The 23,609-nt window shown below is 44.1% G+C and overlaps 1 protein-coding gene across 1 annotated transcript in view; it reads left to right on the top strand.

The window, feature by feature from the left end:
• LOC128968285 (uncharacterized) overlaps window positions 1–23,609 on the top strand; it is a 33,140-nt gene that overhangs the window by 5,328 nt on the left and 4,203 nt on the right. Inside the window, exons 3-7 of the mRNA XM_054382697.1 lie at window positions 5,869–6,719; window positions 13,758–13,919; window positions 16,441–16,627; window positions 17,499–17,653; window positions 20,463–20,581. Of these exons, the coding sequence (XP_054238672.1) occupies window positions 5,869–6,719; window positions 13,758–13,919; window positions 16,441–16,627; window positions 17,499–17,653; window positions 20,463–20,581 (1,474 nt within the window). The remainder of the gene's footprint in view (window positions 1–5,868; window positions 6,720–13,757; window positions 13,920–16,440; window positions 16,628–17,498; window positions 17,654–20,462; window positions 20,582–23,609) is intronic.

The raw sequence follows: 23,609 nt of genomic DNA, 5'->3' as shown, positions 1-23,609 counted from the left end.
TGAGCATCTCTGAATTGCTCACCTTGTGCCTCTTCCTGGAACTGCCTCCCTGCATAACCCTGCCAGCACCACCCACTGTGGATGGGTTCTCTGGGCGCATTAAACTTCCAGTAGCTCTGGGGTCAAGAATAGAGGTGCCATGGCTCTAACGCTGCTATCCTGTGTAACAATTGCAGGGATAATCAAAGCTTTGGTGCCAAAGCTGATTTTCCCCATTCAAAGCAGCCTACAAATCAGAACAAATGTTTTTTGAAGACAGGTGGGCACAGACAGGTGGGCACAGAACAGAAGGGAGAAGAACAGCACTAGGTAGCACTGTATGGTACAGTTCTATATGGTCTCTAGCAGCACTTATCCCACTGTCAGCCTGGCCTATTCCCACCACCAGTACTTGCATTAGCTAGATGCATCAGAAGTCCATGTGCTATGATACTTGAGTCAGTGCATCAGAGGCCAAGGACCCCCTCTCAGGGCATAGCAGGACTTAACAGGGCTTGCAGCTGAGGGAATTGCTAGTGAAGCGTGGCTGTGAGCCACAGACATAGACGCAAAAAAGAAAAAACTAGACTTGTATTTCAGTGCTTTGGAGCGTAGGGATTCAAATATAGACTTTGGCTTGTTTATTAGAAAGGTTGAAGCTTTTGCAGGAGTTAGGCCTGAACAGTAGTGGGAATGCCTGGGCAGTTGTTTGAGTTCATCTCTTGCGTGCAACTTACTTGTGATAAAGAAACTCCTTGAAAGCAACTTAATGTTTAGGTATCCGCTCTCCTTCCTCAGGTCAGAAATCTCTGTGCACTAGGCTGTGCCCTGCCAGCTGCTAGTTACTGTGCAACAGGAAAAGCACACTAGGACATGAAACTCCAAGGAAAGGAAAGCCTTGGGACAGGAACTGATGGGAGGGGCATTCACCTTTGAAGGATTTAAGTTTCTCTGCTAGATTTTGCTAACTGCCAACAGAGAATTATCCTAGAGAGCAATTTGGAAACCAAGCAAAACAAAGTTCTAGAGACTTAGCTGGAACACATCAATGCTTTTAACTCTCTACAAATTACCTGCAAATATTAGCTAGTTCACTGTTACCACCTCCCTGGGAGATGGAAAACAATCTTATTCTCCAGCTGCACAGGCACAGGAACTTACCCAAGGTTACACATAATCAGTCACCATCAGTTACAGGCTTATATTACAACCCAGGGAACCCTGTTTATCTCTAGTGTAATTACAAAGTCCCTTTGAGAAGGCTACTAGGCAAGTAGCACAAATTAACGTGGAACAACATTTGGCCTAGGCACACATTGACAAAAATGCTGCAGGAAGCTGTACCAATGTTATACTGCATGCACACAAACAACTCAATTCCCTTTCCTACTCCCATATCAGTATCTCAGCCAGCTGACCAGAAGCATCTTTTGGTCCCTTACCCCCATCCCAGAAGGTATGTGGAAAACCAGTCCAGGGGAAAGGAAACAACAACAAAAGAATCTTGGCTGATTTCCCAGGAGCAGCAGTGTCAAACCTGGCTGGCCTCCAGTACAAGTAAATACATCTTACCAAACTTAATGCCACCTTTCAGCTCTCTGAAGTTCTTCACACATCCTTTCAGAAGCCTCCGTGCAGCATTGTAATTTTACCCCTGCAGCACACTCCCTCCAGCACACCAGGCAGCAGTCCATCTTCCCTGTTTTGCTCCAGACCCCTCATATTGTGCAAAGCACTCACATATCAAGTCCTCAGCCAGAGTTAGTGGACATGATTCTCTCTTTTTTTTTTTTTTCTTTTTTTTTGGTGTGTAATTGCACAGATGAGATTTAATTTCACCATTCTGGTCTTTGTTGGCAATGTGCTTGAAAGAGTTGAGTATTTTTATATGCCTCTCTCAAGATCTATATCAGAAACAATGTTTGCTGGAAGCACCATGGTTTAGGTTCCATAGCACAGTTAATAGGGAGGAAGAAGAGACTGTTCCATCTGTGGGGTGCGGCAAGACAAACTTGAGCTTCAGGTCGCTGCCTTAATCATGGGAGATGTCGCCACTGTAGCACAGATGACCTCACTGACCATGGGAAAGCCTCACTGAATGAATGAGGATAAGATGCCTAAGCGTGTTGCAAAATCCTGCCGTACTGTTCATCTATTCTGAACTTGTGGTAGGAGGATGATAACACCTCTGTTTCACAAAGGGTTGGGCGGATAAATCAGAAAAGTTCAAATACTGTGGTTACTAAGACCTGCCAGTGCTTAGATCAGTGGTTTGCAGTCTGCAACAGAAAAACAAGAAATTGCTGTGAAACCATTTGATGTTGCTAATGACCACAGGATGGGGAGAGCAAAGCACTGTGTTGTCAAGAGTGTAGATCCTTCTCAGCATTGGAGTTGTTGACATTGAGGGGACCCTCATGCAAAGGGTCAGAAATTTCATCTCATTTTTAGTTTTTTCTTTTGAGGCCAAACATTGTAGTCATCAAAGATACACACTAAAACATCTGACATCTTTAAGTAACAAAACCTTATTTTAATATGCTGCTTCCTGATTTCAGACAAAGAAATATTTGTGTAGGCCAAGGTGAAACTGGTTAAGCAAGGGAAAAAGATTGAAAGACAGTGAGAGAATCTCCAGTCAAAAGAAAGCATGGCATGGTTAGTAACTGAAGGCAATTTAGAGTTTGTAGCAAGGAACTGCCATTGCATATAGTGATTCTTGGTAAGAGTGACAGCTTGTTCTTAAAAGGGATGTGCAACAATGCAGCTACTCTCCTCCTGACTCTCAGTGGTTTTGTTGTGTCATCTAGGGTGGCGAGGCCATCAGAAAAACCTGTTAGCATTTAATTTTTCATGCAGATACAACACTTTGCCTCTTGCTGCCAGGAGCTGAGCAGACAGATCCCCTTCACTCCAGATTAGTGATAACTGAGCTCCACAGCCTCCTTTCAAAACCTTCACTCTTACAGGTGGCATTTTGCTGTGCATGAAGCTGTAAACCAGGCTCTCCCTGTTCCTTATCCTCAGTTCAGGATGTCATACTCATCCCAAGAGTGGAAAGGCTATTACCCAGACCACACAGCTCTTCATGAGCTTTCCTGTGGCATTGTGGGCAATGTCTTCCTCTTGTCCTCCAGCACAGAAATATACTGGTGTTGCATTGTTGATGGTCTGGCACTCACTCCCAAATGTGGGTTTTTACAGTGGAGAGATGCCTGTGAATTCTGCCAAGGGAGGCGGGTACAATTAATTCTGTATATGACAAACAAGATCTTCTATAAGAGGCTATAAGTACTATGTGTCCAAGTGCCACAAAAAGCCTATCAGGTGGGATTATTTATCACTGACAATGCTTTTACAGAATCACAGAATGATAGAGGGCAGAAGGGACCTCTGGAGATCATGTAGTTAAAGCCCCTGCTAAAACAGGTTCACCCAGATCAGGTTGCACAGGAATGTGTCCAGGCAGGTTTTCAAAGTCTCCAGAGAAGGAGACTCCACAACCTCTCTGGGAAGCCTGTTCAAGTGCTCTATCACCCTCAAAGTAAATAAGTTTTTCCTTATGTTTAGGTAGAACTTCCTATGTTCTAGTTTGTGCCCATTGCCCCATGTCCTATCATTGGGTATCACTGTAAAGAGCCTGGCACCATCCTCTTGCCACTCACCCTTTAGATATTTACAAGCATTGATAAAATCCCTTCTCAATCTTCTCCAGACTAAAGAGCCCCAGATTTCGCAGCCTCTCCTCATAAGAGAGATGCTTCAGACCCCTAATTGACTCTGTAGATCTCCGTTGGACTCTACAGTAATTCCCTGTCTCTCTTGAATGGGAGAGCCTAGAATTGGACACAAGTACTCCAGAGGTGCTCTCACCAGAGCAAAGTAGAAGGGGAGGACAACTTCCATTGACCTGCTGGCCACATTCTTCTTAATGCACCCCAGGATACCATTGGCCTTTTTGGCCACAAGAGCACATTGCTGTCCACCAGGAATTTTAGGTCCTCCTCCAAAGAGCTGCTTTCCAGCAGGTCAACCCCTAACCTGTACCCGTCCATGGGGTTATTCCTCCCCAGGTACAGGAATCTGCCCTTGTTGAACTTCATGATGATCCCCTCTCTTCAACTCTCCAGCCTGTCCAGGTCTTGCTGAATGGCAGCACAGCCTTCTGGTGTGTCAGCCACTCCTCCTTGCACCATCAGCAAGCTTGCTTAGAGTACACTGTACCTTCATCCTGGTCATTGATGAAGATATTGAACAAGATTGGACCCCTGGGAAACACTGCTAGCTACAGGCCTCCAACTACACTCTGCACCACTGATCACAACCCTCTGTTGTTCATCCAGTTCTCAGTCCACCTCAAATGTCCACTTACCTAACTCATATTTCCTAAGTTTACCTATGAGGATGTTAATGAGAGGCAGTGTGCTGAACCTGAGGTAGACAACATCCATTGCTCTCTCCTCATCTACACAGCTTTATGAAAATCCAGTGTGAAATATTAAATCTATGGCTGCCTATAGAGAGTAAAGGGCAGTGGTATCCCAAGAAATTCTCAAAATCAGAAGGAATTTAAATAAAGTAGAAAATGATCTATGTAACAGCTGTTTTGTCTTAAAGAGTAAAAGTCTCCTTTGTCTATGGACACTGTGGAAAGCAAGCTGGAGGAGGGAAGTCTGGAAAACAGGTTATTTCTGAAACAGGGAGTTTTCTGGATTTCCATGAAAGAGGGGTGCATGCCAGAGCTTTCCCTGCCCTACTGCTAGTGAGGGGTCTCAGGTTTTCCTACCTACTTAGGAATAATTATGTTACTGAATTTGTGAAGCAGCTGCTGGTCTGATGACAGACAAAAAGGAAGGAAGTAGGAAAGGGAAAGGAAGTAAGATATCCTGAAAAGCATATGCATCATAGCCCTTTGAGGTTCTCTGGGTCAGGTTCTAATGAGGGAAAAGACATCAGAGAAACTGAAGTTTTGCACAATTCCTGGTCCCAAATCCACAAGCAGATGGATTTGGAGATGAGATTCGCAGTTTGTTAAAGGATGGATGCAGAGCTTTCACACTGGCTTTCCTACCAGCGTGAACAAGAAGTCTGCACCATGAATATTCGATTCAGAAGAACAGTAAGAAAACCTGGGGACAGATCTTCAGCCTCTGTGGAATAGCTTTTCATCCGGAGATGTTCTACCACATTACCATGTGATGTAACTATAATGTGAAAACAAGTCTTCTTTGTCCATGTGCAAAAAGCTCATGAACAAAGTTGTCCCCATCTCCTTTCACTTTACAGAGAAGGTAAGAGTTCATTTAAAGAAAATACTTCATAGCTAAAACTATAGAGGGATTAAAAAAGATCTACAGTACCTCATTTGCTTTTCCTATCAGCACTTGCTTTTTGTCACCTGTATGTCTGCAGAGAATACTGCAGACAATACCAGTTTGAAAATTGCAATCCAAAGTTCACTTAAGTCTGAGGAAAGACAGATTTAATTTTGGCCTTTTTTGTGTTGGTTCAGAATACATTTAATTGGAGGAAATATTTTAGCCTTTAATTAATGTCTATTGTGCTGAAAGAACAAGCATTTCTCTGCATCTCTAGGCAGGTAATCACTAATAGGGTACCTGGATACATGTGTTGTTTTCTACCTATTAAATTAGAACTCTGGGTGCATTTGTGTCTCCCCCCAGAATGACTCTGGGGCTATGAAACACAACACTTCTGTGGTAGCAAGGCCTACAAGAGAGCTTCATATAACTTGAGGAGAAGAAATTAGGGCTGTCATCCTCTACCACCTAACTGTAGACAGTTTTACATTTCACATCCCTCTGGGGATATGCTAGACGCTGAGTTTTGTAGCCCCTGATGACCTTCTGCTTGTTTTCTTTTAAGCAGGTAAGAAGAGTCCCCCTGCTGAGGACAAAGTCGTGTTAACACATATGAAGATACTGAGCAATGAAGGAATTCAAAACCCAGGATTAATCCCAGAGGCTCCAACTGACACAGCCTGTGCAGAAGAGTCCCATCTCCCAGGTGCCAGCCTCCCACTGGACTGCCAGGGAAAACTGAATGCAGCAACTACACCGGCAGCTCCAGACTATGCAGATGCCCCAGCAAGCACAGACTGTGTAGCCACGCTGCCTGACCTCAATGCCTTTGAGTCCAAGTGTCGACTTCACAGATTCTCCAAATTTGAATCTGAGGACTCTGGGGTTGAATTGCCAAGTGGGGCTAATTCACCATCAACACCAACTGGTTCAGAGAAGAGTTTTGTGCTTCACAGCAGAGACTCATTTTGTGACTCAGGTGTGCTTAGCACCTCTTCCTCTCCAGAAATTGACCATCTGATAATGAGAACATGTAAAGAGCATGCCAGAAGAGTCAGCCAGCAAGATCCAGAGACTGAAAAGCAGGCTGAGTACTATAGCCAGGAGGCAGATGCTGTACAGGGTCCTACAGCTTTCCTGGAAGACATCAGTGTCCCTCAGGAAGAAAGTCCTGATGAAAATTTTGACCAAAGCGAAAGGCAATCTTTGGAAAAGGAACCTACAGCAGAGACAGACCCTCCCAGAGAGAGCCCTCTTGCCACTCCAGCTCCCATAGAAGAGCCAAAGATAATTGCTGACAATTTCCAAGAGAACTTTGGCAGCACGCAAGACCTTCAGATCCACGGACATCAGCTGAGGAAGTACTCCACAAGTGACAGTCTGGATGAATACATGGATGAATGCTGTAGACTGAGTGAGGTAAGAAACACCTGAACTACCAAACCTTAGAACTAGGCCTGTCTAAATAATTAGTCAGGGTTCAAGTTCTGTTGTCTAGCATGAAGTAGGAACATCTGGGAGAGTTGGAAAATGTTCCCTGAAACTGCTGTAAATAGAAAATCTTGGCAATTGATTTTTAAGAGCTCTTTTCATAGTAGTGAAAATTCTAAAGTAATTCACATATATTTGGTCTGGGTAAGGATGACTAATGGCTCATGGAGATGTCACTTGTCAAAAGCCACAGGCTAGAGGATGGACCTGATTCTGGTCTTAAAATGAAGATTATAACATTAATCACTGTTGTCAGATACATGGGTTGAGGATCCCAATAGTTTCTCATTCATGGTTAGGTTATTCCTGTTCCTGGGAACAGGTGGACTGCTATTAAGGTGCTGAAATTTGGGAAGAACTTGTCTAAGGGTTAGTTCATTCCTGTCCAGGCCTGTGCTGTCCTCTTGAGCCAGCTCTCTTGAATAATGAGTGAGCAGGAAACTAAAGCACAAATTCAGATTGTTGCTGGGCTGGAGATGAAAATCTCATTTTAACCCTCCAGCACAAGCTGTAATGGAAACTCCTATGTTGTGATACTGACTGAACTGCAAAGACATAGTATTTTCAGCACCTTGCCCTACTCTTTTCCCCTTGCTGGGTATACCATGTGACTGTCAGGAGATTAAAAAAAAACTTTCTGTGCATCTTCTTCCATAGTGGATGCTACAAGAGCTTACCCCAGTGCTTCGCCTGAGGTTTCATGCTGCTGACATGCAGACTGATCTCTGCCTTGCCTGCACACTGCACTGGCTTCCATGAAGGGGCAATGAAAAGATCTAACTGGGGAGCCAATTCTTGATAGAGACAGACCAAAAAATTTCATAAGGAAAAGTAAAGGAGGGGGCAGGCTAGGTGAAGAGGATCACACAGATACACTAAAGATATCAAACGGTATATAATGAGGATTTCTTTTTGAGGCATTCATTGTGGTAATAGTGATGAACTGTAATGAGAGGTGGGTGGGAGGAAGCCAAGTGACAAGTGCTCTGTGCTGTGTATCTAATTTCATCATGACCTTTCTCCCCTGGATATGAACCATCAGGTGATGGCCTTCCTCTCCAGCATGCCAAACCCTCCCAAGCAGTGAGGGAGGTCAAAGATGGCCCATCTCTATTAACATTGCATATTGAGGCAGCACAAGCAGCATACGATCCAAGAGAGCAAGCTCTTCCTCCCCAGAGCTGCCTCACACACAGCAGAAGGTAGATGTCTATTTTGCATGGCTCCCAAACAGCAGCCTGGCCTTTTGGTGAGTTCAAAAAAAGTACCAGAGCAGGAAAGTTTGAATACAAGGAGATGTTATAAAAAGTTACTAAATTACTGTTGCACTCCAGAGGGTTTGCAGCTAGCTTGCTCTTGTCTGACAGCTCTGGCTGTCTGTGAAATTCCTCTAAATCCTTTGTGAAATGGAGCCTCAGTTTCCCAAAGCAGAGCATTTAAATAAACAAGCAAATAAATTAGAAAGAAGCTAAAAAGGAAATGAAGCTCTGGGTGGCTTATCTCCCCTCCTTTTTAATATCCTCACTGCCTGAGTGCTAAAGCTCTGTGCCTCAGAGCACTTTTCTTTGTTTGTTTTTCAAGCTGTATAAATACAGCTGTGACCTAGATGCTGGGGAAGTTTGCCGCTCTTCACAGAGCACCTCCAGGCTGCTGTATCTCAAGAGCAGCACTTTTCAAACTGCTAGGACGCAAGGTAGCACCCAGGCTGACTGGGACAAGAAAAGCCCATGGCTGCTGCACAACCTTGCAGCTGGAGCTGAGCTGTGTCTCTCACAGCACAGGGAAAGCCTCCTCCAGATGCAGAACCTTCTGCCCTCACCAAACCTGCACAAGGTTCACCTGTCCTCACTGTCATACAAAAGAGGCAGGGCAGAGTGAGACCCCCACAAAAAACAATGTCCAGATGATCATATAGCTGACAGATGCATCTTGGATCACCCCAGCCAAGGCTCTGCTCCAGGCTTCTTACTCTGTGGTTTTTGCATTTGCCTCTAACTTGTTCATGATACAACATGGCACTTAGGAGTCAATCTGTTGCCTGTCCTGGTGCCATCTCAGGGACTCAAATCCCCCTTGAAAGGCAATCAGTATTATCTGAAAGATAGCAGACCAGTACAGGGTATTCTCACTCTGCTTGGCAAAGAACATAGCAAACTGAATTGTTCCATCAAATCAATTCCTACTAAATGAAATTCATGTTAATAGAGATGCAAGAGTGCTTACGCTGGCTTATATTTAATGCCAGATGAGAGCATTGTTTAATCATAGGTGACAGCAACTTCCTCAGTTCAGTTGCTGGTTTGGGGGGATATAACTTTCAAGTAACAGGAGAGCAGTTGAGTTTCCCCAGCCCAGCTGGCTGTGGCAGTGCCAACAGCACTCTGCTTGCTGGCACACCTCAGCCAAGCAAGGATTCAGTCTCTAGATGAGGATGTGGCTTGATGTCCTCCCAGCCTCCCTCATTGCTGAGGACATTTCCAAAGGAACACGAAGGAGCATGCTCAGAAAGAGACTGGAAATGATCAAATGTTTTGACTATTTGGTGAATGGCTTTGGCTGACAAACTATACATCAAATCATTTCAGTCTGGCATTTCTTAAACAAAGGTTTCTGATCTTTTGTTTTGAACTGTCATTATTTTGAAATTTGCCTGTGTTTAGAAAGATGAAAGAAAGTGGAAGCTGTCAAACAACAAGAGAAAGAACTTTGAAGCCTAAATAAAAGCATTTCCTTTTAAGCAAATGTTTGGGATCAGTTTGAAGATACGTAGCTTTTGATGCTTTTGCTTTGCAAACACTTCCTCACCCTCCATAAAGTTTACATTTAAAGACAGCCCATACCCCTAGAAGAAGAGCTAGAGGGTGGGAGCATTTGTGGTCATTAAATGAAAAAAATCCAACGTTATTCACAGTCAGCTAATTGTCTTGGGCCAAGCAGTCTAAATACTTCTATGCAGAGAAGACAGTTCAGAGGTAGGACCTGTGATGATCAGCCCCACAGCCTGTGCGTGATGCTTGGAGGAAACCAGCAGCTATCAGTACACACAGCCCCTCCTGGACAGCAGGGTGGAGCTACTCAGAAATATACAGCACGATCCCTCTCTTTCCTGTTATTCACAAGCCTTTTGGTGCTGTCAGATCCCAGTGACAAATGCTTCCCACTCAGCCTGTGGCGTCATGGGTTTCAAGCTCATGATGGGGCAAGAAATATTTGTAATTACGTCCCCTGGCTGTTGGTGCAGTGACCATACTGCCTCTGTACCAGGCATGCTAATGTGGCAGGAACAGGCAGTGAGGGATTTATGGGAGAATGGAGCATGGTATAACTCAAAACTATCCACAAGAGAAAGTGAAGAGCATCACGAGAAGCACAGAAACCTAAGTCGCTGCAAGAAACATCAGTGAGCTCCTGTCTGAATGTAGAATTTCACCTGCAAGCTAATCTTCCCTGATAGCCTTGGCTTCCGCTGCCAGGTCCAGCCCAGCACAGTTTTCCATTGAGACTGACTGAAGAAAAGCTCCCAGCCCTGTAACACTAATGGCTTCAGAGGAACACTGTGATTTTACAGCAGTCAAGATATTGACTGGAGGGCACTAGATAGGCCAGAGTTCTCAGTGCATGTGCTGTTCCTGTATTTTTAGTCTTCCTAAGAAATCTGTGGGGCAGCCAGCACAACTATGGTAGTTTATTGCCAGCAAAGCATGGCTAGATCTACTGAAAACCTGTCCTCAGAGCTCAGTCAGGTGAGCACTCAGGCAGAGACCACTTTTTAGTTACATGGGTATAAAGGCAGCATAGTGCCCCTTAACTCTGCATGATCAAAACTGTAATGGGAAGTAACTCAGCATAGTATAGCTGCGTTTGGGCCTTGGATCCCTGTTCTGAGGGTCTGATTCAGTCTGATGTAACTGAAAGCAAAACCTGGCACCTAGTTATACATTATGCTGTTACTTTCCTTGAGCAACTTTAACCATCTGATCCTCAGCATCTTCAGTAGGCAAGATATTTTTCCTTCTTCACAGGTTTCATCAATGCAAAAATGAGCACATAGCTTTTGTTCCAGTCATGTTTGACAATACCTGTGTGGGGAATAGGAAAACTTTCAGTCCTATTAGGCGAATGTTTTGCAAAGCTTCAGCTGGGAGGGACAGGGACTGGAAGATACTCATCCTGGAAAATGTTTGCAGTTTTCCTATGGTTTCTTATCCACCACTGCTAGCATCAAACTCTCTCACAGGGGCTGAGAGGAAAATATTTTCACCAGAATGTGACAGAGCAGGTTCTATACTATGTGTGGCATGACAAGAAGACAGCAAGGGCTGTTTAGATATTTCCATTCTATGGAAAAGAAAGTCCTGTCAAGATCCCTAGAGAGGCTCTCTCTGAGCAATCATGTTGGGGACAACCATCTACACTACATGAAATTTCTGTATTGAATGCTTGCTATATCTGAGCAGTCCTGATGGCTAACAGGTCTTATGGCAGGGTAAGTAAGGTGAAGCATCCTCCTTGAAAGCTTTTACCCTTGCATGCTGACCACAGAGGTCAGGCCCTACAGGGATGGGCAAGCACTGGAGGCTGTGCCTGATTTGCCTCTTGCGTATTTGTGCTTACTGGGATCACTTCAATGAAATGCAAATTAATTTCCTATTAAATAGTCCCAAATTGCATGTTCTGAACAGCCTCTGAAGGGTGGCTGTGAAATGGGGGCGTAATGAATCCAACCTTCAGTTTTGTCTTCTTCAGGGGTAAATCTGCCTTGCCCCAAGTCATAGAGCAACTGCTTTATATATTTTGCTTCTCATTTTCTGGGGACCTGTGTTTATTCTCAGGAGTTTGAAGTTCTCTTTATCTTTTGCTAAAAGACAGATTTTTTCCATGCCTGCCCCAAACACACATTTGCTTTCAAGTGCCCTTATCCCTAGACAAAAAGCACTGGAAATCATGGCCACCTTCTCTTCTCTACCCCTACATATTTTGCCCTGGGAGCTGCTAAGATGAAGCAGGACTTTACAATATCAAGCACAAGATAAATATAGAACAGAATACGGTCTTTATATGAAAAAAAGATCACAGGCAAATGTGTAGTGCTTTCTCCCCAGTCCTGAGGTTACAGACAGATTTTACTTTCTCCTCTTGTCCAAGAGGTTCCTTGTCCCTTGTAGTCATCCCATGTGTTTCTACAGGTATAATGGGATGGTTTTGGCTCACTGTCTCCTTCTCTCAGTAAGGGTAGCTGTTACATGTGCAAAAAAGAAGGTACATAGGAGCAGAAAGCCCATGTTTTCAAGAATAATGAGGAACTTCTGACTGATTATCTTGGGACAGAGTTAAAAAATAATTATTGATTTTGGGACAGCTGCCCCATTTCTGGAAGCTGATACTCACGTGCTTTCTGAAAATCATGCTTCTGAAGCTGGGCACCCACAAATCCCTAACTGATTTCAGATATCTTAGTTGTAGTGCTTCTGATTCAAGCTTTTCCCAGCAGACACCACACGGGCTTTGCTCTCCCTGTGGGTTCTGGGGCTGCGTCCTTTCCCAGTCAGTTTTATGGCTGAATAACCTTTGTCTTGCCACCGCTTCTGCAGGCTCTGCTTGAGAGGAAAACAAAATGTGAATGACTGGTTGGGTTAGAGTCATCACAGTTCTTCATATGATTTCATGTGACCTCTGTCCCAGCCTTAGACACAAAAGCATCTGGACATAATAATACCTGTTTATAAATAACATTGTATCATCATTTGTTTAAAAAGAAGTAAATCCTAACGCTGATTATTTTTGAACACACCATGAGCTTTCTGACATAATGAAAAGACAGGAAGAGTCCTAAGGCTGGCATTTCCCCAAAAATGTAGATTGTTGTGGGAAAGGAGACAGAGTAAGCTTCCTGCTTTTGTAGAGGGAACTTATTTTTTGAAGTAAGATAAACTTAGAGCACTGCTTTTGTAAAGATTGAGGCTTATTTTACTTACTGCTATCACATGCACATCAGCAAGTAGCTCCAAGGTAGAACTCAGCCTCTTAGGGTTTTGTTAGCAGCATGTTCAAGAGAGTCTGCTCACACCACAGGAGAGGACGCTTGCTATGCACTAGGAAGTTCTGGGGCCAGAAACATCAAGGTGCAGAGCAGGGAAGCTGGGAAGCACCACTGCCTCTCCTCTACCACAGGATGATTGTCACTACCCTTGGCTGAGCAGCAGTGAGACTTTACAGATCCTGAGTGCAGAGAGATCAGTGGTACAGAATAATTTGCTGTAGCCAAACAACAAGCTTGGTCCTGCAGACTCTCCTCATGCATCTCTTAATAAGTGAGAAAGTATCATCAGGGTCATAAGCTGGGATCTCCTGAAAACCAATGCAAATATATTCTTTCATTTTGGCAGCTTGGTGCATATCCCTTTCAATGACCCACCAACGATGAGGGTCTGAATTCAGCTGTCTGTACTGGTTGCAGATTGTCAAAGGCACATAGAGTGTACCTTAAGGTTGGTCACAAAGTACTGAATAACTGCAGCCTGCAGATACATGCATTTGGGTAAGAGCCAGGCTCAGCTTCCATACCCACAAGTGTAACTTGTACTGAGGGCTGTGAGTTAAATGAGCCATACTAAACCTAACCATCTATACCATACTAAATTATATTTGTTTGTAAGGGTCCTGTGGCCACTAAATGATGAATATTAGCCTGGGAGATAGAATTAGAAACAGGTTGTCATGAGGTTTTCCTCTGTGTCAGTCTCTGATCAGAAAGTTGTTCTGATAGTGTACTTTGCTAAGTAATAAGAAAATACCTGTGAGCAAGCAATGTTGTAGCTCAGGTGTGACTATAACCAAAGCCCCTTGCAAGAGGAAGCCTGAATCTTTTTACCACGGCCCACATGACTATAAAGGTGTTGGGCCCCCAACTGCCAATAAGGATTGCTCTGCTGTTACTCCATGGTCCAAGATGCATTGTCATTGCAGGTGAACCAAGGTAACCGCAAAGCCCTGGGATCTGGTCTGGGGTACCTTGAACACATTTGTCAACTGATAGAGAAGATTGGGCAGCTGCAGGAGCACAATCTACGTCTCCAAAAGCAAGTGTGCAGCTTGCAGAAAGAGCAGAAGATGAGTCAGATAAAAGAGGTAAGCAGATACTTAGTGTCTTCCATAAATTATATACTCAAAGCCCAGATGGGAAAGTTCCAAGTCTGTATGAGGGGAAAATGCTAATTTACTTGACTCTGCACTCACTTGGGTTGGGTGCTCTGGTCTTCAGGAAGCTCTAACACACCACAGTGGGCTCAAGTTTCTGTTCATGTTCAATTTTGTTTCCCAGGTGCATTTGCTTCTGTTGAGTTAAAAACCACCCCACTCACCTCATGTGATGAGAAGCTTGAAGTCAGTAGCTTTTAAATCTCTACAGCTGAAAAGTTCCCAGGAACACATCTCCCAGCATCAATGCTATCAAAACAAAACATTTCAATGGACCTCCTTAGAAATTATGTTTTGAATTAAACTGTTAAGATCTCAGAATTTTCCACAAAACATACATAGCAGGAAGAGAATCAGTGGTACCACTACCCAGCTCCATGCTCTTTCCCTTCCTGTGCTTCTGACCTGCCAAATGAAGAATCTCTAAACCGAAACATCTCAATGTTCCCATTTGTCTTTTTTTTTTTTTTTTTTTTTTTAAATCAGCCAGAGCTAGGTGGGCAATTTGACTGAAATTTGCAAATTATTTCAGTGTCCTCCTAAACACCAGGTTTTAACCCCTACATACTTTGTTCAGCTGCACCCCACCTCTGCTTCTCACTTCTTTTTCTTTGGCCTTCACACCGTATTTCCAGCTTTTTTCTTCCTCTCCCTTTCTTTTTATTTTATCATGCCCCAAAGGAACCAAAGGGGTTCATCACACTCAACTATTTCTTCCCAGCCATGATGTGGTGAGTCTTTTATTCTCCCAACAATGACATTCCTCTTCTGGTGCTGCTTTCCCACCTGCTGGGGTTGAATCTGCAGTAGGTGACTGACTCTTCAGAGCCAAAGCCAAGTTGTGAGTCAGGTTGCAGAGCAGAGTAGCCTGTCATTTCCATGTTCCCATCTCTCACCCTCAGAGGAATGCAGCCTCCTACATAGAGCCTGGGAATTGTTAACACATTTCCTGAAGCTTTAGAACTGTGAGTCACTGCCCCAAGTAACTCTTCCAAGCTGCAAATCCAGGGTCAGATCCTCATCTGGGGCATGTGCCCTCTCCTCCCCAGCTTCCAGTGAAATGAAAAGCACTGGGCTTTCATTTAAACAGTTGAAACTTTAATCTTTTGGTTATTTTCCAAGATCTATCAGCAGTGACTTCTCAGATGTATTTGTCCCATACTGTTCAGTAGGAAATTAGACCCCTAGATGTAACATTCAGTGCTTGCACTGTGCTCTACAAAAAGGGATGCTCTCTTCTGGATATCTCTATGGTGCCTGCATCTGCTATATCTGAGCAGCTTTCTGTCATTTTTCTTTCCCAAGTCACAGGCTCTTTGTGTAGAAGAGGAACACTACTACCCCCATTTACCATAAGACATGGAAGTTGCTGTCCACATTGCATTTTGGAGGGCATCCTAAGACCATTTTCCAAACCACGTTCACTCTCTGTGCAAACTATTAGCATCTAAAAGTTTCCATGCCTTGGACACGGCTGGGGAAGAGACAACCCCCAGAGCAGAAGTGGCTTAGTGTGGTATTAAGAACTGGTCATGAGGACTGTAGATAAGCCAGCGCCCCTAATGCTGTTCTTGAGAGCTATACAGACATCACCATAGAGATTGAAGACATTTTGATTGTGGGACACAAAGGGAACATGGCTACTCCACGACGTTTGTTTTACGAGGAAATCTTTAATGTTGTGGGCCAAAAGCAGCATCTTTCATCAGATTTCCAAAGTGCCTCCCAAGGGTACAGGTAATGCAAACTGCCATGCTGCTGCGGTACCATATGAGATGTTACATTAAAATTGTCAATTGCTTGGTGACCTCCAGAGGTGCTAAACTGATGCTGGCCTGTCCTGGTTTCAACATCAACAAACAGTCTGTTTTCCTCCTTTCTGCTCCAGCTGAATAAAGCTCTCCTTGCATCCTGCCATACTAAATTCTTGTCCAACATGGTTGTGCAAGGTAGAAAATCCCTGCTTCCCACCACATCAGTTACAACAGAAGTACACCAGCTACAGTACCACACACTGGTAACATGCAAGCAAACTAAGGCATCCCATCAGTAAAAATACAAGATACCATTATGCACATTCCAGAATAAATAAAATTATATTAAAATGCAAGTCACTGTTACAATGTATATGTTTATTTACACAAATGCTGAGCAGCTCTATGTTTAGAAACTTGTATTCAGTTCCTTCTGGGAAATAAACCCCAGGGATGCTGACTATCAGGCAATTCAAACACCAAGGAACTCATGAAAAAAATCTGTATTACCAACTCCAGATAGCTCAGCCTTTTACAAAATCAAATAATTTGTCTGTATTCTGATAAGTGTCAAGACAAGGCTGGGCACCCCTAGGCTGGAACGATTGCAGTTAGTCTGTTCCATCACACTCCCTGGTTACCTCAGGCTATTGCAGCCTGAGAGTCTGCATACCTTTTTTTTTTTTTGTCTGGTGTAGGAGTACTTTCTGCAGCACTGCTCCTGTGGAGCTGCTAGCTTCTTCCTCAACTCATATCAAGATGTGAAGACATTTTTTGCTGGAAGAAGCAGACCTCACAGCGTCTTGGTTCAGACTGGAAACCCTTCTGATCTTTCCATCATCCCAGAAATAGGAGCAAACACTGAGAAGCTGAACAGTTGCAGTGGTGAGTTCTAATACCTCTAACTTGTCCTCCTGCTTGCTACCACTTGGTGAAATAAGCAACTTCCTTTTCCCTAGGGAAGGCAAATGGGAACAGAGCAAGGTATTAGTGGAACTAAGTTTTAGGTGGGAATATGAGTTTTAAAATACTTTGTATACACCTAGTATTTTAACACTTGCTGCATCACGTGTGTAAAGCAGGACTTTTTGCTCTGCAGCTGTGACTACAAAGATAAGAAGAAATACATGATAAAACGTGTCTCTTTTGGAAACACAGCACATCCAATAGGTCCATTAGTGGAGCCCCTGCATATGGTTTTATCACCCCACCAGACAAGGCAGGATTTGATCTACCTTATGCCTGTTGCTAGTCTCCTACCCTCTCAAGCACGCACAGAACACATTCCCGGAGGATGACTTATTCTATAGGCTGAAGGGAAATAAGCCCCAGATACAAAGCTTAAATCCAGAGACCAACTTTTCCAGAAGGCTAAGAAAGACTGGGCTCAGCCCACTGTTGATAAAGCCAACTGAAAAGTCTGGGTCCAAGGTTAGATATGAACCAGCCCACTAAGTGAAGCCGATTAGTTTATTTCATACCTTGGACTTCAGCCTACCTTTAACACTTGGTGAAATACAGAAAAATCAACACACCTCCTTGCAGAATTGAGTCAGTGTGTAAATGGCCTTTGGGATCTCTAATGCTGAGGTTCAGAAGTCTCTTTCCTGGGAGTTTCAGAGCAAACCTGGAATGAAAATAAGACCTTAGGGTTCTCATCTCATCTTGAATCACAGCTTTCTGGCAGCACTGCCCATATGCCATCCTACCAGGACACTGCTGAGAAACGTCAGCAAGTCCTTGTGTTTTATTGCAGGAGGAGAGAGATGCCCACATTCAGGAAACAGCCAGTCAATGGTGGGGCTCAGGAAGTTGACAAACAATAGGAACAACAAGGAGAATGAGTTCAGAGAAGCTGGTAGTACAGCTGAGGGACAAGCTTTTCCATCAAAGGACCCTGCATTGAGAAAGGTGAGTTAAAAGATTGGAGCCAGGCTCTGAGTGGGATCTGTGGGAGACACAGGAAGAAGTTCTGCTCAGGCAGAGCAGAGTGGGGTGCCAGGAGAACAAGCCAACCCTATCAGCTACAAAACAGGGCTGCGGCAGTGAGGGCTAGGGCGCTCTGTGCTTCTCTGCTCCCAGCCTTGAATTAAGACAATGTGCCAAGAAAGGCACAGAGCACTGCACACAGCAGCATGGGTTTTAGCCCTTACTACCTCAAGATTATTTGACATGTGAACTTGGTCATAAGTATCTTCACTATTGCTTCTAGTGAGATTAAACCAAGCACATATTAATTACTACAGATAAAAAAAATGGTGGGTCAATCCTTAGCTAGCAACACTTCTTACCAGATTGGCAGCATATCGCTGTAATTAGCTCCAGTCTGCAAAACTGTTTAAGGGAAAGCAAATCCAAGGGATGAATGCTTTTCCTCTCCCTTTCTTTCCATTGTTTGTGACTGCCTTAGCATTTTCAGTCCCTGGTGAGGATCAGGAATGCCGAAATGCCAAGGCAGAGGCTCTAATCAGAGTATTCTCAGCCCAGCAGGAAAAAGGAAGGAGTAGGTCTCTCACGGGAAAGACTGTCTCCTGAAATTCCCACCCCAAAGCTGCAAATTGGTTGTAAACATTTTGCTGAACTTCAGAAGCCCACTCAGTCTGGAAAGGTGGTCCACGCTCTGGCGTGCATGCCACAAAGTTCCAGAGTAATTTAAGCACATGGGGAGCCCTGATGACTTCATAGGACTGCAGAATCAAGACCCATACTCTTTCAACAGAATCCCAGTGCTGTCTTGTTACACTACATGTATTAATATTGTCACTTAGTGTTGCATTTTGTACCCTAGAGCATAGAATGCCATTTCCTTCTACAGGGGACATACTATACAGGAATCCTGCCACGTTAGTCCCTGGGGTGCTAGGTGCTATACACATGAAGTGGCAGTCTGAAAACAAGAGAGATGTAAGAGCTGGAGGAGGAAAGAAGGGATTATCACACATGTGAAGGACTTAATTGTAAAGAGATAAAGGAATTGACCAAAACTAAGGGTGGACTTCAGGGCAGAGGTGAGAACAGAGCCCAGTCTGTCCCCAGCACTGAAAGACATCTCACTGTCTCATTATTTATCAATGTATTTACCACCTGCCCCCACTTTTTTTTTTTTTTTTTTTTTTTTTTTTTGGGTCTGGACGCCAGCAAGAACATCTCAGTATGTACTTCCTTTTCAGAATATATATTTAACTTGTACCTGCCACTGTCGTTGACCAAGCCCCTGTAGGGCACAGCATTGTACACCAACAAACGGATGCCCAAAGTTCGCTGTCAAAGTAACAGATGCACATGTATTATGACTTACTCCATGTGGTCTGTTATTCTCCCACCCTCACTGCAGACAACAGCAAGCTAGCCTTCAGGAACAGGCTATCTGGGATATTAGCAGTGCTTGCTTTTCTGGGACGATACCAGCACAATGAGGGACTAATTGCTGAGGCCTCCAAACCCTTCCAGGGCATCCTAGTAGCAAACACAAAGGTGTGATAGTTCAGTGTGATAGTCTCACTGACGGGCAATTAGCTCAGTAGCATGGAAACCTGTGTGGCGATTTTCAGCTGAGCCCACGACCTCATGTGAAGTTCTGAGCTGAAAATTTTGCAGTCCCAAGAAGAATTACTGCAATAGGCTCTGCCAGGTCTGGTGCACACAGCTGGGCAGCTGCCAGGTTGTGCTCCCACGATGGCCACAACTCACTCAGTAATGGTCGTGCTGATGTCTTATGGGAAGGAACCTTGCAAGCAACAGGACAGAACGATGTCCCAAACGTGACAGGGGTTTGATAACTTCACTGAAATGGGAATAGTTTCTCCCTGTTTCGCTAGTCCTGGAGCATGTCTGGGTTGGGGGGTTTAGGTGTGTTTTGTGTGTTTTGGGGTTTTTTTATTTTGTTTGGGGTTGGGGTTTTTGTGTATGTGTGTGTGTGTGTTCTGTTCTCAAGGTTTTCCAGAAGTTACTTTGGGAAATTGAAAACAATGTAGAAAAAGAACATGAAGTTTTTTGATGCATGACTCCGTTTCAGTTCATGAGTCCAGATGAGCTCAGCCAGGAGAGAACAAACATTAGGAAGGGCCTCATGAGACTCCCTGACCTCCTGATAATCCCTATTAGCATTTCAAATGTAAGTGCCCAATAGCTGTAGCTTGCAGACGTGACAGGAAAACAAAAGCTTGATCTCTTCTAATTCATGGTCCTCAAAAGTCACCACCTTGAAAAGAGCTATTACCAATGCACCTGGCCTAATAGAAGGGAGAAGGGTGTTGAGCTGGTTTTCTGTTTTTTTTCGTTGTTGTTGTAAAGCCGCCCCTGGGTGCATGTAAGTAGGTAGGAAACAAAACCGATTTTTTGTTTCGTACAGTATAACAATGAGGTGAAACGTGCCTTTAGGCAGCTACTCAGCACTCACCAGTGAAGTGCCTTCATGCTCTGAAACCCCTTCAGAAAAAGCGGCAGGGTCCTAGACACAGAAAAGTTACCAAACAAAATACAAAGGGGATGGTATTAGTGACTGTCTTATTTTGCCCTGTACAGGTACAGGCTGGCCACCAGGTGCATTGCAGGGTGTTAAAAGTTACTTTATGTGACCAGACTCTTATCTGTCTGAAATAAAGAAGCTCCTCTCTTCATGCCACCCTGGAATACCCCAAAGTATTATATGTTGGCCATATGAGGTCTGTCACCAACTAGCCTTTGGTCCTTCAAGCAGTGGTTTGTTTTTTCTCCCTAGAGTGAGAGCCATACTTGGGGCAGAATGAGAGATCTTATGAGGAAGACACGGCTGAGAAACCAAAACAAGCTGGGGCTGTCCTCTGCTGCTCTGAAGAGGTCCTGCCCACAGTTGTACAGGTAAGGCATGGCTAGGGGAAATTGTCACTTAGTGTTGGGAGGAGGTGGTGGGAGATTTCTCTCTGGTTGTTGCTGGCTGGAGAAGGCCCCTCCTTTTTTCTCCATTGCATATGGTAGTCCTGGCCAGCACAGCAATTTGCTTCCTTTGCGCCCAGGTGCTCTAAGATTCCAACTGGATGATGTTACCTGTGTGAGAGTAACGGAAACATTAGGTTCCCTAAAATAAGGTGCATATCTCCAACAGCATAAAAAGATGTTGACAATGGTCAGAGCCATTCTATAGCCTAATTGTCATTCTGCTCTCTCCTAAGCATTGCAACTCTCCTCTATCCACTTTCATACCTTTCATCCAGTGGAACCTATACTGCACCCTATGGGTGATAGAGTGGGACAGTCAGGATGAGCTGGAAGGTTTCCTGTCAGAGGAAGGGGAAATGAAGTCTGCTGAGCATGTGCTCATGGATGGGACCTGCATGTTGCATTAGATTAACATTTGGATCAATCATGAGGTCTCATTTCCATTAAGAGATCCATGCTCATCCCCTGGGCATTTGTCTACATTCTGGCCTCTGAGCTATGCTGTGTGATGCATATCCCTCTAAGGTGATGACAAGTGCTGCCAGATAACCCTTGCACAGATATTCCCTCTGCACTTGCCAAGTCCTCCCAGCTGCCCTGGTGAATTTGGGGCATTTGTGTATATAATCAGGTAACAGGAAGAGCCTGGGTATCTTACTCACCAAAGCAGGAGTACTACACGGAACTGAGCACTTCTGTTTTTTCAGCTGAGGTCTCAGTAACCTTGAGAGGAACAGCTCAAATGTGCTTAAGCCCTCCTCAGGTTTTAGAAGGTGGGGAAACAGCAGTTGTTTAAGCACTCAGGAATTTTCCATTGTTCCCCTTACCTCTACCTACCTTACAAAATGCATAAGGGAACTGGGAATCTTGTAGTTACAGCTGGCGGGGTGTGTGTGTGTGTGGAAAAGCCTGTAGTTCATGGAATGATTTTTCCAGCTGGGAAAAGCTTGGTTGTGGCCCAAGCGCACCTAACAGGCGAGCTTCCTCCTATTGTTTAGGAAACTGAAAGAAACACAAAGCAGAAAGATCAAACAGTTCCATCTAAAATAGGTGGTGAACCAGCTGGGGAAAAAATACAACTCACAAACTCTTGTGAACCTTCCATTTAAACCTGAATAGAACTAAGACTTTATTTGGGCTTCAGCAAAGTCCTTCCAAAGTAACCTTTCACTTGGCCCTTTTTCTGCAGCACTGAGGACACTGCCAGTGCTCACCACCTGAGAACTGCAGGCTAGGTCCTCCAGCTGGTTAAGTCAATGTAATTCTAATGAAGGCCCACCACAGCAGCTCCTAACAGAAATAGCTTTGCTATTTTCACACAGACATTGGACAACTACTACTGTCGTGGAAGTCCTGTATGACAAGATACCAAATGGATGAGTTTTTTTACCTGGTTTTAACTGGGCAGCCCCAGAAATCTTGTATTCTGATTTTTCCAGGCCGCTTTCTGTAGCTGATGAATAGTCTTCTCTTTCATTAACTTTGTACATCTGCATAAAGCCCATACCTCTACTCATACCCCTTATCTCCCTCTATTTCCTCTTCTGCTTTCTAGCTCTTATTCCCCAGCCCTGCGTGTATCTGTCCTTACTCTTTTTACTCCACAGCCTGTAACAGCAATTCACTGACACTGGCCTTTTCACTGGTGCCTGGAAAAGCACCTTGCTCTTATGGCATTTTGGGCAGGTAGTTGACTCCTTTAGGCTTAGTGAATCAATGACAGCCCCGCAAATGCTGCTGAACAGGGTTGTAAAGCAAGAAAGTCTTGCTTGTCTGCAGCTTTTGGCAAAGCATTTAAAGCCACTCTCTTTATCATAATTTATGAAATGTGTTTGTCCGGGCTTCTGGTCCTGTTTGTACATACAAGCATTATGGCATTGGCTGGCTTTTCCTTATCCAGGCTTTCTTGGGCTCAAAGATATCTCCCAAGGTGTTGAGCTGGCAACAAGTTGGAGCTTGGTTTGAAGGAAGCAGAGATTTATTGCTTTTGACACCCAGTCCCACTTGAGTCATTTCAGCAATTAGAAAAAGTCTCTTTGTTTTTGTAACTAGGTCAAAGCAAATCCCCTTTCATGCTCCCACTCTGCATTTGATGAACGATCTGTTCCAGGGCAGTTGTCTTGTTTTTCTTCTCTGTTGGCTTGGTTGTTGTTTTTTGTTTGGGTTTGGTTTTGTTGTTTCTATTTTGTTTTGGTTTTTTGTTTTTTGTTTTTTTTTTTTTTTTTAAACATCCACAAAAGAATCCTCATAGCGGAGAGAGAACTTCATTCTTCCAGTGGGAGAGAAGAGGGCTTGCCAAGGTCTGGCACAAGACTTGGTAGTTTGTCATATATTGTTCTACAAAGGTTCAGGTTTTCATTTAATTTTCTTTTTCCTCCTAAAACGTTTCCTCCTCCAAAGAAATGTCTGTTTTGTGCAAAGCCAATGAATAACTTGATTATGGTATTATAAGCTTAAATAGCACATGAACCTGGATCTGACCTGTGGCAGGAAAAGCAGAGTTTTTCCCTGAATCGTTGCAGAATGATCACTCCACAAAGAACAAGGAACTTACTTTCAGCTCAGACGACCCCCCCTCCCCAAGACAGGAACCTTTTGCTTTTCCACTGTGGCTGGTTTTAGTGAGAGAAACCTGTTCTTAGATGATAGTGAAGCATCATCAGGTCAAATGCTTACCCCTGTTAAACAGTTACAGTCTGATGCTGCCTACAACAGTAAGGAGGAACCAGCCTGGCCTGTGAATGCTGGGCTGTAAATTCTGCAAGAGCCTACCTTGATCAATTTATTGCCTGTACATTGCCACTTCATCCAACATTGTTAAATGGGTGAAGATGTCTCAGGCTAGAACGGTGTTACAAGCAATTCCCAAAAATCCAGGGTCAAGGAGGAGCACATTAGCACTTTCACATACTTTTTCCTTACTTTCCCTAGCTCCCTTTGAGGACAAACA

The sequence above is a fragment of the Indicator indicator genome, chromosome 7 (assembly GCF_027791375.1).
Source record: "Indicator indicator isolate 239-I01 chromosome 7, UM_Iind_1.1, whole genome shotgun sequence".
Taxonomy (NCBI): Eukaryota; Metazoa; Chordata; class Aves; order Piciformes; family Indicatoridae; genus Indicator; species Indicator indicator.
This window is presented reverse-complemented; position numbering and strand designations above follow the sequence as displayed.